General features: G+C 35.1%; 1 protein-coding gene across 4 annotated transcripts in view; it reads left to right on the top strand.

The window, feature by feature from the left end:
* Positions 1-15,636, top strand: part of TAPT1 (transmembrane anterior posterior transformation 1) — a 50,823-nt gene extending 35,187 nt beyond the window's left edge. For all 4 annotated transcript variants that reach the window (XM_027686364.1, XM_027686362.1, XM_027686365.1 and 1 more), the window contains 7 exons: positions 1,494-1,574; positions 2,437-2,546; positions 4,134-4,193; positions 5,603-5,671; positions 7,207-7,283; positions 10,735-10,895; positions 13,522-15,636. In XM_027686364.1, coding sequence (XP_027542165.1) covers positions 1,494-1,574; positions 2,437-2,546; positions 4,134-4,193; positions 5,603-5,671; positions 7,207-7,283; positions 10,735-10,895; positions 13,522-13,751 — 788 coding nt within the window. In that variant the 3' untranslated portion in view covers positions 13,752-15,636. The remainder of the gene's footprint in view (positions 1-1,493; positions 1,575-2,436; positions 2,547-4,133; positions 4,194-5,602; positions 5,672-7,206; positions 7,284-10,734; positions 10,896-13,521) is intronic.
* The last annotated feature ends 249 nt before the right edge of the window (positions 15,637-15,885 follow it).

Here is a 15,885-nt window from a genome sequence, read left to right as displayed (position 1 = left end):
ACTTGAGTTGCTGGAATGTTATTGGCAAGAAACCGAGAAATTATGATTATCTATGTCCTGGTTTTTTCTGCTTTAAATTTATTGTACTCAAGAATTTCCTTGTTTCTTCCCCCATAAATACACCACTTCTTGTGTTTTGGAAGCTTGTGCTTCCTCTGAGCCTTCCCGAGCCTGTACTGAAAGCTGAATTTAGGTACCCCAAGACATGTCTTTTTATGTGTGTACACGCAATCTCATTCTTCTTGAATCCTGTACTTTTTGTTCCCCTCTTCTGGAGGATTTGTTCTTTTCCTTTTGCTCCATTTTTTCAGGCTTAAAAGTATTTTCAAACTTCTATTTTAAAATGAGGGGTATTATTATACTGTATTATGCTATACACACCCTATACAACTGCAGCCACAAGCATTGTTGTTCACCTGTAATCAGTCAAAGATGATGGAAGCTGACACAAAGTCAAATATTTTTTGGACAGCTCAATCCTTACATGTTCTTCTGAACATTTCTATTTCTTGTTTCCTAAAATCAGTAGCTCGAACTCCACTGAATATAGGAGGTGCTTGATGAAGTGAACCCTTTTGGGTTCACCTTTTGGAGGTGACTTACCCACAAAGAAATCATTGTAATGGTTATTAACAGATGTAATAAGCAATAACAGTATCTTCACAGATTTTTCTAATAGCGCTGTCTTCTAAAGAGACTTCTTTGGACTTGCTAATTGTGACATTGTTTTAGGTTTTACCCTGTTTTTCAGTAATTTCAGGGGGGTGTTTTTTAGTAAGCTAAAAAATGTGATGCTTTCTTCCTGAAGCAAGCTGTATGCATCACCTCTGGAGACAGGGCACCAAAGCAGAAAAAAAGACTGCCCTGTCTGGGAGGGCAAGTCATAGGACTTTGTGTGTAGTCAGAATGCTTTTGTGTTACAGTACTTATGGTTTTGATAACTGCTGATACATCCTGCTGGTCCCTTTTAAGGTGGCAGTGTGAAAGACTGGTAGGAACCTTCCAGCTAAGGCATAATAGTTGTCTTGAAACACTTTTTTTCTTCCTATTACTGAACCCAGTGTATAGCAATTTGGATATCCACGATCTGTAGAAAATGAAATGCACCTTGCTAATACCTTGAAAAGACAGATGGGTATATTGTCTTCATTTTTGTACCAGGAGGTGCTGGTTCCTTTTGAGTCCCAGAAGGAATGCACAGACTTTATCAAGAAAGATGATTATTTTATTAACATATTGGAAAAGGTGATAGTAAGTCACAACTTAAGTCCCCTCTGCTGTTTGGAACCCTGAGGTGAGGCAACATCAGACAGACGAGGCCACAGCCTGCTGCAGAAATCCTGTCTGTGGTGCCATTCCCAGCTGGTTAAATAATTTGTGGAAAAGATTCTCTAACCCAAAAATTAATAAATTATAGAACCTCAGAGTGAGTAAATACCCGTGTATGCAAGCAAATGTTTCTTTGGAGTTCACAGCTCTTTTTTTTTATCTAGATATAAAGGAGAGGTTCACCAATTACGTGCTACTACTAATTGTATGTCTAAGAAATATGGAACAGTTCTCATGGAATCCAGGTGAGTAAACTAGTAGAAAAATTAAATAAAACGTGACAAATTCCTGTCCAATCAACAACTGTATCTCTTGCTTCTTTCGTCAATCTGAAAGATAAGGGTAATTAAAACATTTAATTAAGGAATCTTAATTTTGTCAAATGCCTTAGATTCTCATTTTTCTATTTCTGGCATTCTTTTAAGAGTGACTGTATCCTCTGCTAGAAATATATGTCGTTATGCCATAAAAATGCATAGTTATATTTCGCGTAGTGTCTGGAATTATTTCTTCCCTGCCCTTTCCTTTCTTTGGGGTACACAGAGAATGAAAGATTCCCTAGAAAATGTTATTTTGTGAGGCTGGAATTTGATAAAGATGTTAAAAATACCATTCTTAATTTAATATTGATTTTACTTAGGATTTTAATACTATATTGACTAAATATTGAGTAAAATATAGATTTTTATTTTATTAAAACATTGCTTTAATAATTTTGAGCCTGATCTATGTGGTGTATTTTGCTTTAATGTTACCAGTCTACTTAAATTTTAGTGTCAAAAACTGCATGTGCTCTGCCTATTCCTTACATGTACTGAACGTGTACTATCTAGTGTTTGCAAAGGTTTTTTCCCTAATAGAGATAAAGCTTTACAAAGTAAAGACTTTGGAACCTTATCCTAACTGTGGTGAGATTGTATAGTACTGATAAGTTTCTAGAACAGCAATGAAATAAGGAAGATGCACACTATGTGCTGAGTGGTGATGTAAAGTCATGGACTCTCAGACTCTTGAGGATTTTTTGCGGTTGAGCAGAAGTGTTATAATCTTTGTTTTGTATCCTGGCATTAAATTAAATGGCCTAACGTGTTTCTTCCCAACCTACAGATCATCTTTGGGTATTATTCCCGGATGTTTGCATGGTGGTTGCTTCAGAAATTGCGGTGGATATTGTGAAACATGCCTTTATAACAAAATTCAATGACATCACAGCAGATGTAAGTATCCTATTTGGAATGCTGAGTGCTCTTTTAAGTTGTAGTTTATTTTCCTAATTTTTTTTAAGTATTAAAATTTTTTCCAGTGCAGAAAATGTAAAAATAGTTATTTTCATATATAATATATAATTTGGAAAATCTTGGTGATTTCCTGATACAATATACTTCTGAGGATCTTTTAAATGGGGAAGTAACACCTCTGCTTCTAAATTAGTAGTTCCAGATCCATAAATTATTGCAAGTGTTGTGTAACAGCTCACATAATAGCTACTATTCACATAACTGGCAGATCCTTTTGTGAAGTGATCATTAGTTAACTTGGTGGAAGGTTACTTGTTCTGCAGTCTAGACAGAGCTTGTACCTTTTCCTAACAAAATGGTTTGTAGGTTAAAATTCAGGCTTTTGGAAAAACAGACCTTGTTAGGCTATTTTAACTCTGCTCTTGCATGTGTGTTAAAAGTGGAATCTGAAATCAGATATTTTTTTCCGCTGTCCCTGGAGCACTAATATGAAGTAGGTTATGTTAGTTTCCCACTCCTGAAATTTCTTGGGCCGCATATATTATCCAGTCCTTCTTTTAAAGCAGTAGATGAGGTTACTTCTTGTGTGTTGCAGCATGATACATTGGCCATTTGTCTTCCACACTGTATGAATTCAGATGCACTTGATAAATTTGTGAAGATGTGAGTTAGTGTCTTTTCACTATTAAAACCACTTTTCAGGAAATGAGATCAAAACTTGTGGAGTGCTGTCTTTTTCAGCAGCTCTAAAGTAACTGCATTGTGCAGTAGAGAAACAAGTGTAATAGATGCACTTAATAAGCTCCCTTATGCCAGAGGCATTTATGCATGCCCTACTTTCGTATAGAGAGTGTGGAAAAGAGCAGTAATGAAGTCATGATAGCCAAAAATGTAGCATGCATCAGAGTGCTGAAACAGCTGGAGGATGGGGGTAGTGACTGGCAATTTTGGAAGGTTTATTTAACAAACTTTGTATCTTTTTGTATGAAGTTCTAAAGATTTTCGGCTGCTAGGTCAGACTTTTTCCAGAATTTTTAACACCTGCAGTGCAAGTTGTCCTGCCACTTATCCTTAGAATAGGCGCTTTTCTGTCTTAATTTGCAGAACTGTTTTAAAGAGAAGGAAAAACTTCATCTTCTGATGCAATTTGCTTTTTTTGTGGGTTCACTTGCTTGGTGCATAAGAAAGCTCTCTCATTTGTTTAATTTGATGCTAGTACTAGCTTTTCTGTAGCTTAAAACCAATTATGAACTGTGAGGGGAAAAAAAGTAAATGTGATTTGTCTTATTTTGTATTTCTGATGAGCCTGAAATTCATTAACTTTATAAAACCTCATTCAATTCCTTTGTTTGTTGTATATATATATATATGCAAGGTGCTTTATTGCTGGAATAGAGGCTCATCTCTTGAAGGGTGCAGTCAGACGTCAGAAAAAATGGCTTTGACTCTTTCAGCAAATGCATAAGTTTATAATATTCTATGGAAATATTTTATTAATATCTGTGTTGCTTTTATAAAGTGTGGTAACAAATTAATCACACATCTGATGTGCTGGATTTTTTCCAGGTCTACAGTGAATACAGAGCCAGTCTTGCATTTGACCTTGTTAGCAGCCGACAGAAAAATGTAAGCCTGAAAATAAAAGGAACTTTCTTGTATTAACTAACATTGTTGTTATGGGGGTGGATATTGGAAAAAATACTAAAGAAATACATACAGTACTATTACATTCCTACACTGCTGAAATTCTACTCTGCTTTTTTTTAATAAGAGAGAACGAATATTTCCTTGTGATTTATATTATTGTTTGTGTCCGGTTGTTCAGGTCGGTTCAGGCTTTATTTAGTATATTGTTGAGAAGTCTCTTCCAAATACACTTATACTAAGCAGATGATTGTAACATCTTTACCTTTTTGAGATACATGAGAAGAAAGCAAGCTTAACCGGATGTTCTTGAGATAATTTTAGATTCCTGTTCTTTTCACAGTATTTTAACTGTGTTGGGTTAAAACACAGGATTCATTAGGACTTTCTGTTTCTTCACAGAGAATGTGCACAGATGTATTGGGATGTTTGCACCATGCATGCTACTGTTATAGCATGGGTATTTATAGAACACACAGACCGCTTGTGATTTATTTAGTATGATTTTTTAGAAGACTATTTACAGCACACCTTTCCTGGAGGAGGGCTCGTTAGGGTTCACTGGTTAGGGTTCCACTCATCAGTGCTCTAGATACATGCTTTAACTATTAAATGAACTTTATTACAATAATTTCTGTAGTTTTCTTGGGTATGTTTCTAGCGCTGTTGTGAAGAATGAAGTAGTTTAACCTCATAAAGAAGTTAGGCACCTTCAGTTACAAATAATTAATTATCAATAATTTGGTAATAGTAAAAAGTTTTTAGTTTTTTAGTTTCGATAACTCTATTACTTTTCCTAAGGATCCTCTGTGGAAGTGAAGTAGCATCATTTAGGCGCTAACCTCTGATGCGATGTTCAGTACTGCAGGCAAGCTGTCATGCAAACTGTTTTGAGTGTTCAAATGTAAACACATTTTCAAAATTATTTTAACACAGTTATCTTAAGGCTAATTATAGATGTTTGTCAAATAGTTTAAATTGCTAATGTGATGGATAATTGTTCTTTTATCCCTGTTACAGTTTTTTCTGTAGACTATTTGAGGATCAGTCAAATTAATACAAAAAGATCTCTAAGCTACTAATAATGTACAGACAAAATATCACAGTGCTTTGGATTCAGTGTCCTAATTGCTCTCGATTTAGGGATTTGTATTATACTCCAGTTTCTCTTGATTTAGAGCACTGAAGCTAATCTTACTGGTCATGGCAGTATCACATTTTTGTCTGAGAGTACAGCTATCTCCATTTGAATTCCAAAATGTGAATAGGTACACTTTATGCAGTATAGTGTTTGTTAACAGATCTTTATTCTTATCTAGAGGGTGTGCCAAGCTAAAATAAGCTCATTCCTTTGCATAAGTAGTTCATTATTCTTCCTCTTTTTTTCCTAGGCATATACAGATTATAGTGATTCAGTTTCCAGAAGAATGGGTTTCATTCCTCTTCCACTTGCTGTTTTAGTAAGTTGTATCTTTCCTATCAGTCTTCTGTCAATAAGATCTCACTTTTGAGACTATGTGCCTCTGAGATAGCTGACTGGATGTTTTGAGGATGAAATTATCATGTTAAGGAACTGAAATGATGCTGGACAGTTGAGTTAGCATTCAGTACAACCTATATTACATACTGCTTATGACTTCACAAGTGCATTACTGTGTCTTAGAACATAGAATGCCTTTCATAAAAAATCGAATATGTATTAATTTGGTAGAATTTGTAAGAATTTGAATTGTACTGGTGGAATTAAACTACATCTGTGTTTATTAAACATATATTACTTTTGGCAGTTATCCTGTTTATTCATTTGGAATAGTCAAAGCAGCTGGTTGCCAGAAGCTTTAGCAGTAGTGCAGCAGTTTATTTAGGTTTTTCGCAGTAGTCCTTGTGGTTGTCCCTGTGATGGCATCCTTAATGACTAAATATTCTTTTATATGGGGCACTGAGCTTTTGAGCTGTTGTAGAATACATCATTCTGAAATAGTTGACTGTTACTTGTACATGCTGCTGGAAAATGAATCACTTCATTAATGGAACTTTGTCCACATGCTGTCTGTCTTGAATTAACTGTTGGAGAATGTTTTCTGTAAATAGCTGCTCTAATTTTCCCTATACACACATGTAGATAAGCAGTAGTTATCATAATACTGGGAATGTGTACTTGTTTTGCCAGCAAATATGCTAATTCACAGTTTTCCTGGAAGAATATCAATATGAATTAACTTAAATATAATGTTCTCCCATTGAGATGGGGGAAAATACTGTTGACAGGCTTTATGTAGGTTTGTACCCAGGATTTAAAACAAACAAAAAATCAAATCAAAACCAAACCAACAAACCCCCAAAAAGAAGCACCACAAAAAAACCCACAAACAACTATGATTTCTTTTATATTGAGGTAAAGTACATCCAGTCAGAATTTAATTGAAATGCTTTTTTCAAGTTATTTGTGTTCTGGTATGATATGATATCCTGGAGACTGATAGGTTTAAAATAAAATTAAGTGCTTTGCTAACTTGAAACCCTAACTGTGAACTACTGAAGTAAAACTGAGGTTTCAGGATCATTTGTTAGTGATACTTGGGAGTCATATGCCTAGTCCACAAAGCAGGTTTGTATTCATTAGGTTAACTTGGTGCAAAACACTGATTCTGTTTTGCTGCATCAGCATCTCTTGATATTTTCCTCAAAATTTGTTAACTCGCCTTCCAGCCCTTGAGTTTTGGAGGCTTTTTTCACTTATTTTACTTGAAAGTCAGTGGTGAAGGAAACATCAGACTCCAGCTTTGGCAAAGCAGCAACTAAGTGCTAGTATAATACTTATTCAACCCAAAATCTTGAATAGTTAGTACTACCAAGGAGAACATTAGAATAAATTTCTGTTAATGTAAATGTTTCTACTTTTTCTTGAGTTTATCAAATAAGAAATGTCTGTTATGATGTTCTATTTGTAATTGTGTGCTAAGTTTTAACTGATTAACTTTTATTCTTAAAACAGCTCATAAGAGTCGTAACAAGCTCAATAAAAGTACAAGGAGTCCTAGCTTATGTTTGTGTTGTGCTGTTCTACTGTGGGTAAGTAAATGCATACAGTTGAAAAGTATTCACCACTATTTGATCGGATATATGAAAGAAGCTTCTGTTGATACTTCTTGATATCGTTGTAAACCTAGTTTATGTTCAGTAGAACATAAATGTAAAACCCTTATGCTCATAATCTGAAATTAGGAGTGCAGATTGATCCCTAAATACTGTAACTGCATTGAGGGATTATAGCCCTCAATAAGTAACTTCACTAATGAAAATAACTAATGGAAAAACGATTGTGAGAATTTATAACAGACAAACACCATACTTCTGTGTAAGAAGGAAAATTGAATTCTAAGGAATAAAGCTTTCTGTGAAAAAATTCATTAAGACAACAAAACTAATCAGTTTAAGTGCTCTGAGCAGATTGTGAATTTTTCTCTCTGGTAGTTAAATGCAAGGTTTACTTTGTGTTAGGAAACTGCTGTATGGGAAAAAAAAGTAAATGCAAGGCTCACCTTTCTGGGAAGGATGAGGTTAGTAAGTAATCTCAGTTAAGGAATATTATGTCCTGTGGCAATTTGTTTTCCAAAACCAATGCTTTGCAAGTATCCCTTTGCTGCCCAGTCCGTTTATACTTGTGTTATCTTTAGCTTCTCACCAGTCAGTATGTACTTCTGAGACACACATAGTTGTACTTTAAATGCAAGCTAGTTTGCCTGTCTCGAGACACTTGCTGTAGACTGCATGGGGATGGCCAGTTTCTAGGAAAACTGTCAGTGTTTGTTGTCTCTCAGTACTGATACATATTGGAATCATCCTAAAATTAATCATAAAGAATTAAGTGATTCAAGTTGCTACAAAGAACCTGCCTGCATTATTGTGGGAATATCTCTTCCAGTGTCCTACCAAGTTGTGCTTATAATTGAAGGCAGCAAGGCTTGGGAAGTGAAAGACTTCTAGATCTGGGGGAGTGGTTCTGCAGGTACACAGGAAGAGAGGAGACTACTGTTTTACAATAGCTTATGAAAAGAACAAGATTGCTGCACATTTTTCATTAATAGGTAGATTCTTATCTCTAATCTGACCTTTATCTGCAAAAAAAAAAGTAGCACTTGATCAGATGTGTCTACTCCATGTCAGTGTAGGGACACATCTTTTTACTGTCAGACAACTAGGGCTTTGAGATATTGCATATAGGCCAAATATTAAAATTTCAGCCACATTCCTTTGCACCATACTTTGATTTCTTCCCCGGCATACTACATGCTGTGCCTGTGTTCTCCCTAAAGCCAGCTCCGTATAATTGAAAGCACTAGCCCCTAATCATCACATTCAAGCTGGTATACCAAGCTCAGCACTTTCATTCTGCACACTGGTTTTTCCTTTTTCCCAACTTATGTAATATTTTCCTACCTCTACCGTTCCACTGCTGCAGCCCAGTCCTGGATTTTTCGCTGTTGCTGTGGCTTGGAGAACGGAGGGCAGGAAGAAATAAAGTGATTAACATGAAGTATTAAATGCTGCTCCTTGAAGGCATAGGTCACAAGAATAAATACATTTAGGTTAATTTTGTCCTTGTTGAAAAATGAGAACAGAGTTTTACTTCTGCCATGATGTCAGATTTGGAGCTAACTTACCTCTTGGATCTTTCAAGTATTTTGTGTTACGAACATAAATTTCAGCTTTTCATCAAATTAGTATAGCATAGGTATGTGAGAAATGACGTGATAAAATCTGAAACAGTTTACAGGCTCAATCCTTCGCCCAGTTATTTCTTTTGTATTGATAATTAACAACTGTAGTACTGTAAGTTATAGTATTAAAGTCTTGCCCAGCATATGAAACTAGAGTTTTCTTTTTCTGGAATTTTGAACAACTGCAAACTTACATTGTTGTTAGAAATTTGAGCCTGGGATGGGCTGGCAGAATAGAATAAAGGAAAATTGCTAGAAACACTTTCATAATTTTCCATGAGAAGCTGGAACTGATACAGTAAAGTGTTGATTTATGGCCTTTTCAACTTCTAATCTCATTAAATCAGAGTCAAATCATGCTGTAAAAACCTACTCTCAGAACAAAAACATGTTACATAAGAAGTGTAAGAAAAACACCTCTAAAACATTAAACATGGAGAGCTTCTCAACCCTCTGAAGTAAAATCTGTCCCAGTAATCTAATACAATCGTAGAGAAGCACAGCTTTCAACTTGTATAAAATTATGTTTTCTTTGTGGTTGCTTGGATACTAAAATGTCACTTTCTTCAGAGCACTGAAGTGGTGTGCTCTGCTCATTCTTCCATTTCTCTAAATTTCTTCTACAAGTAAATGTATTGCATAAAATTCCCTTAAAAGTGTTTTTGTGTTTGACAAATTCTGATTACATTAATGCAGTGAGATAGAGTGAAGCTGCTGCTGAAGTGTGGTTGGGTCACTTTATGATTAAGCAGTTAGACCTGCTCCATGGATCTGTGAATGTTCACTCCAAGTTGGCTTTTTAGTCTGTTAGTGATGTACATAATAAACAGACTTTTCAGAGAGTGGAGAATGAATTTAGAGTCTACATTTGGTTCACTGTTGTTACATAGCTTGATTTGCCTACAGAGTGTTTCATTAATCCTACAGAGAATAGATCATTGTTTTCTTGTCGTTCTGCAGTGAGCCTTCACTCACTGCAGTGGACATTGGTCTGTGAGTCATGTGTTGACTAGTAATGGAACTTAGATATTACAAGGCTTATTTGAGTGGTAAATCTAAAAGCACTTAGTGGTAGATGAGACCTTCCTGTTCTTGAAATGAGAAGACAGATGTAAAAGAAATTCAGTAATTTGCCAAAGTCTGTGCTGCAAATTAGTGATAGTAGAAAAGGAATCTGCCACCAGCTGGACAGTGCTATGATGGTTAATGCAGTGCTGCTACTTTGGATTTGTTGAGTTTTATGCTCTGTCTTCTGTAATGTGAAAAAGGACTTATTACAATTAGCCTGTAATTTGTGAAAGCTAGATATTGGACTTGGCAGTGCTGGGTTAATGGTTGGACTCAATGATCTTGGAGGTCTTTTCCAACCTTATTCTATATTTGCTGTCCTATGGTTCAAAGTCAACGAGTGATCCTTGGCTGGGCACACTTATGCCTACAGTTCTAAGAGTAGTGCATTTAAGTTTGCCTGTTGAGGGCCCTTTTTTCTTCTGTGTTTAAATGTCTTAAATGTCTTAAATGGCTGCTTAATTGTCCTTATAGTCCTTTAGTTAAATGATAAAACTTGATGTTTTTCTCTAGATACTTTCTGGAGAAAAAAAAATTAAGCATTGAATCTGAAATAAATTGTTAGGAAAAGGAAATTACCTTTTGATCTTGCTATTGAAAGGATTTAATTTGTTAGCTAATCCTTCTAAGATAGCACTAACTATATGCAATTATTTTCATATAAGTAATTGGAGTATGAATAATATGCAAATATTAAAATATGCTAATGCAAATATGTAAACAATTTTTTTCAGGTTAATATCTCTCAAAGTCCTTAACAGTATTGTATTGCTGGGGAAATCATGTCAATATGTAAAGGAAGCAAAAATGGAGGAGAAATTATTCAATCCTGTCCTGACTGCAACCCCAGGGAAGACAGCTGGCAAACAGCAAAGCACGTTTAAATCTACCCAAGGTAAGGTTAACTGCCTTGGTTTGTTTTCAGTAAAAATTTTTCAGACTAAATGCTGCAAATTCACCCTGTTGCTGGACCTTAATTGTACCATATCGCAGCTGTGAACATAAGTCGGTAAATATAATAGAATTTATTGCTTTTAGTTCATACATCTTCTTTTGGTAATAAATACTCCTATCTCTGATAAGATCCCACCCTTATACATGGATAAAAACAAAGGTGAAAGAAACAATGGAACAGTGGCAGGCTTCTGTTTGAAAATCGTAATTACAGAATGTTTGGGGTTGGAAGGGACCTTTAAGATCACATAGTCCAAACCCCTCTGCCCTGTCACTGCACAAATAAGTAAATATTTACACATCAACTGTGGCAGTGCTTAAGTTTAGTTAGTAATCTATGTATTACTGATGGAAATGAATGTAAAACATGGTAGGTTCAGGCACAGGTATAATTAATTGTAGTTGTCATGAAAAAATTAATGAAAAGCTTTATGAAATCCAAATAAGAATTACAGCAGGTCTCTGCTAACTTTATTTCAAATCTGTGCAGTGCAGTTTTCTCCTAGAGGTCATCAGCATTAGCGGTTAATATATAATGGGAATGTGGCATTATTGTATTTATGTGACACATTAAAGAAGGAAACAGAAACCTTCATTGTTCCAGTCAACTGAATTGGATTGTATCTTCCTCTGTGAAAAACTCAATGAGAGCCTCAGAGAACCTAACAGTGGGGCTTTTATTGTGTTCACTACTGCTTGCCAACGACATGAACAGCTTGAAATGCAAGGTGCTTGTTAGTCGTCAGAGTGTCTCGCCAGCAATAGGAGAGTTAAGAATCTGTCAGTTTCAGTCATAAATCTCTACATCTCAGCTGTGTCAAATCACATCAGGCAGAAACTCCTTGCAGACATTTATTTTTAAATTCATAGAATTGCTTTACTTTCACGATGAAAGAATGTAATATGAATTAGTGTAAACGTCTTCTGCGTTTCATTGGAGGACTGTCATGATGATAATGTTTTAATTAAACATTCTAGCACTACAGTTGGGTATGACACTTAATAAGTTGTACTTACTTTATACTGAGCCTTAAACTTACAGTATATAAATCCTGAAGACTATTTTTAACTGAAGTAGCAGAGATACTTATTTCCTCTTCCCATGGAAAGGTTTTGATCGAAAAGTAGCAACCAAAAAGCTTTTGCGGATTTTATTTAGAATATTCTGAGCTCCCATTGGTGATTAAAAGGCTTGATTTTACAGTTTTTTGGGATTTTATACTTTTTTAACAGCTCTTTATTTACTAGAAATCAATTATGTGAATAATTTTACCTTTCACAGCTTTTGTGTATTTGCATTATTACTACTGGGGTCTACAATCTTAGTTAATCTCTGTCTCCCACTCATCAGGTTTTTTTCAATACAGTTGCTCAACCCATCACTTATTAGAATTAGAGTAGGGGAATTAATCTCATCTCCTTTCTGCTAGCTTATAGTTTAAGTCAATTTATTTTCTGAAGATTTCCATTTTGTCCACAGAAACAGTTAAAATTTTGAAGAATAAAATTTTAAACTTGCTCTTGAAGGATAAAAGTTCTAATTACTGGTAATCATTTGTGGGCTGACAGCTGAGTCTGTAAGCTGATGATGAGTTAGAAAATACTTAGGTTTGTAACCAAGTTCTACAATTAGCATTACTTGTCTCCTTTCTCGGTGCAAGTTTATTACCTTAGCTTGCGTAAGACTGTAGAGCATAATCCATGTACCTTCAAGTAGTAGTTGGTATACTGTGAACAGATGCTCTACAGAAATAAATTTTTGTAGTAATTTGGATAATTCTACCATTCTGACAAATAAGGTTCCCTTGGGCTGGTCTCCCGTACTCTCCACATCAGTCAGACATTTTCATAATTCCTTTAGAAACAATACCTCTGTCTTTACAAGGAGATAGTAAATGAGAAAAAATATTTCTTTGTCATTTGCTTGTGCATATTAATTCTTTAAAAATTTTAACAAAATATGGAAACAATACGTGGATATTACTTACAAATATCTTAGGTTAATGAAGCCAGTGTTCAGTCCCACTGAAGTAAGAGGCAGGAATAAAAATAGACATCTTTAATAGCACTGCTTTAAGAGCCAGTGCTAATAAAGTGTGTAGCAGTGCATGAGTCATTTATTAGCCATCCCTAGAGAAGGCAGGTTTATTGTACTTATGTAGAGGATTAGGCACATCTAGTTCCTGCCACAGAGATTCCTTTTGTTCATTTCAGTAGAAAATATTTGTGTGATTCACACAACGACTGTCAAAAATCTTTTTGCTTAAGCCAAAAAAAAGAGCATGTAAACCAGAAAAATACCCTAACTTCTGCTGCTTATGCTCTTGCTCATTATTTGAACTTCTGTAGAATTAATTTCCTATCCATTTACTAAATTAGGAAAGGAAATCTCTTACAGTAAAGCTAATAAGAGGTAGTAGCTTCCAGAAAGCATTCTCTTGCTTCTGCTGATTTGATGCAGTGCACTTTTTTAGAATAGCTTTGCATGAATCTGGATGTTACAAATTGCATCAGTATGTCCATGTTAAACTCATGATTATCTTTGTAATTGTCTTCTGTTCCAACAGGAATTTCCACAGATGAAAATGGATCTACATCAGTTACCAATCAACCTGTGCATCAGAAGGAGAATACGCCATCTTTACTTGTAACAAGCAATTCTGATCAATTTCTGACAACTCCTGATGGAGAAGAAAAAGATATAAGCCAAGACAGTTCAGAATTAAAACACAGGTCTGCAAAGAAAGACTTGTTGGAGATAGACAGGTTTACTATTTGTGGAAACAGAATTGACTAAGATTTTTTTTTTTTTTAAATCAATGTGCTAAGGATACTGAGCTGTTGGGACAGCAGATGCTACCAGAATGGACAGTTGCCAAAAGGCACATAAATATTTATTTAAAAACTTAAATTATTAATGGCAAAAAGAATATTAATTTCTTTCTACAAGTAACTTGGCTTGGTATCTGGTCAGGTCAAGTGATCTTTAGCTTGCCTCTTGGAAAATGTGGTGGATCGTGAGTCTCTAGCCTGGTGGCAGAGCTGCAGTATCACTTTGCTGGAAAACAGACTGGAAAAAAACATAATCCTGTTCTGCGTTATGAAACCATGCTTCCAGAACACTATTTTTCATGAAGGTTCCTCCAGTGTAAGGATATTCCTGGAAATGTATGACAACTTGACCAGAAGCTTGCCTATCCTGTTACTGTGTTTTATTAAACATCTGCAAGCAGAATTCAAAACTTGTGCTTATATCAACAAACGCATAAAGCATTGGTACATAACACATACACAAACCAGTAAGTCAAGATAGTTATTCTTGTCAACAAAAACCTTTTCAAGATGTATCTTGAAAATCTTGTACTCAGAATAAAATTTTGCCTTTAAGTGAAAGACTTACTGCATAGTATTTTATCTGAATACTAAACACCAAGGAAAGATCACAGTAATGAAGGTTCTGCTTAACTGGGCAAATATGAAGCATATCCATTTTATGTGTTGTATGTCCTGCAAGGCAAATTATTTAGAAAATTACTTTTAAAAGCTGAGGATTTTTTGTTGCTGTGGGAAAAGATCTTAAAGGGACACTTCTAATGTTTAGAAACAGCAATGTTAACTGCAGTGAAGAAGTGTCATGTTGGAACTGTGTGTACAGCATTAACACAGCAGAAAAGAACTGCCTTTCGCATTTGACTCTTAGAAGAATGACATCTGTGTATTAACTTGCCTGAGAACATGCTTGTAAAAGCTAATACTGACAATCAAATCAGAATTATCCATCTTAATTTAATTGATTGGTTGTAGTCAAACTTCAGTAGATCTATAAAGCATTACAATGCATCTTAATTTCTGATGTGAGATGCAGTTTTGAAAGAGTTCAAAAAGACGGTTTTGAATCCTCAGAATAAGAATGGATTAAATTTGAGGTCAAAACTTGGGCTGGAGTCTTGTATCAGAAGAGACCCCTTAGTTAATGATAAATTCTTCATATGTTGTTAAAACACAGCATTAGCTTCCTATGCCTTTCAGACATTTAAGTAATCACCGGTTTCACTTTTCAAGGAAAGGTATCATAAAAGTACTTCAGTGCTGGACAAATGAAGACAATTTGCTCTTTGCTAATTTCATAAACTTGTCAGTGGGAAAGCCCAAGTTTATTTGCTGTATGAACATTTGAAAATTTAATGTATGTGCTAATCCCTGAAACTTGCAGGACTACAGTAATACAGCAAACGGAGGCAGTTGGACAGAGTTGTTATGTATCTGAGCAGACTTGGTAATGAGAACTGCAATACAGGTAATGTGGTCTGCTCAGTGGGAACTTGTTGCTGCAGTCTTTCAGCCTCTCCTCTCCCATTAAGAGTAGTGGGAGTAATGGCCAAAATCTGTAGTTACTGATCAGGGATGAGAGTAAAAAGAAGAGGACTTGTGCTGTGGACAAATTAGAAATTCTTTAATTTTTGATGTATTTTATACTAATTGGAGATGTTCACACGTTGAAATTAAGATTATCTGTCAATTTGGTGTATCTTACTTCATAATTATTCAGCAGTTGCTAAAGAAAGCTTGAAATTGCTTTCATTTTTTTTCTGTTGAATGACATTCTGTATCAATTTTATAAGTGCATCTTGTGTGAAACTCAATAAAATTCAATTTTGTAATATTTGTTTAAAAAAGGAAAAGTACAGTGTTGAGATTTCTTTTTTAGTATTCAGAGTTGGTGATCTTGCAATGTATTTAATGTATTAAATTCTGATTTCCACAAAGTAAGGTTCCTGCAAATGTGGGACACAAATGTGCATAAGAACTGGGTTATCAATGGCTTTACTTCAAATCTATTTCTGTAGCAGTTGGTTTATGCCACTTGTAGGAAGAAGGTATTGATGCCAACTTATTATTAATTTGATTTTTAAGGGCACACACCATGTAAA

Source organism: Neopelma chrysocephalum, unplaced genomic scaffold, assembly GCF_003984885.1.
Source record: "Neopelma chrysocephalum unplaced genomic scaffold, ASM398488v2 Primary Assembly neopelma1_71, whole genome shotgun sequence".
In the NCBI taxonomy this organism is placed as follows: Eukaryota; Metazoa; Chordata; class Aves; order Passeriformes; family Pipridae; genus Neopelma; species Neopelma chrysocephalum.
The sequence above is the reverse complement of the archived record's forward strand: the minus strand, read 5'-3'. Positions and strand labels throughout refer to the sequence as shown.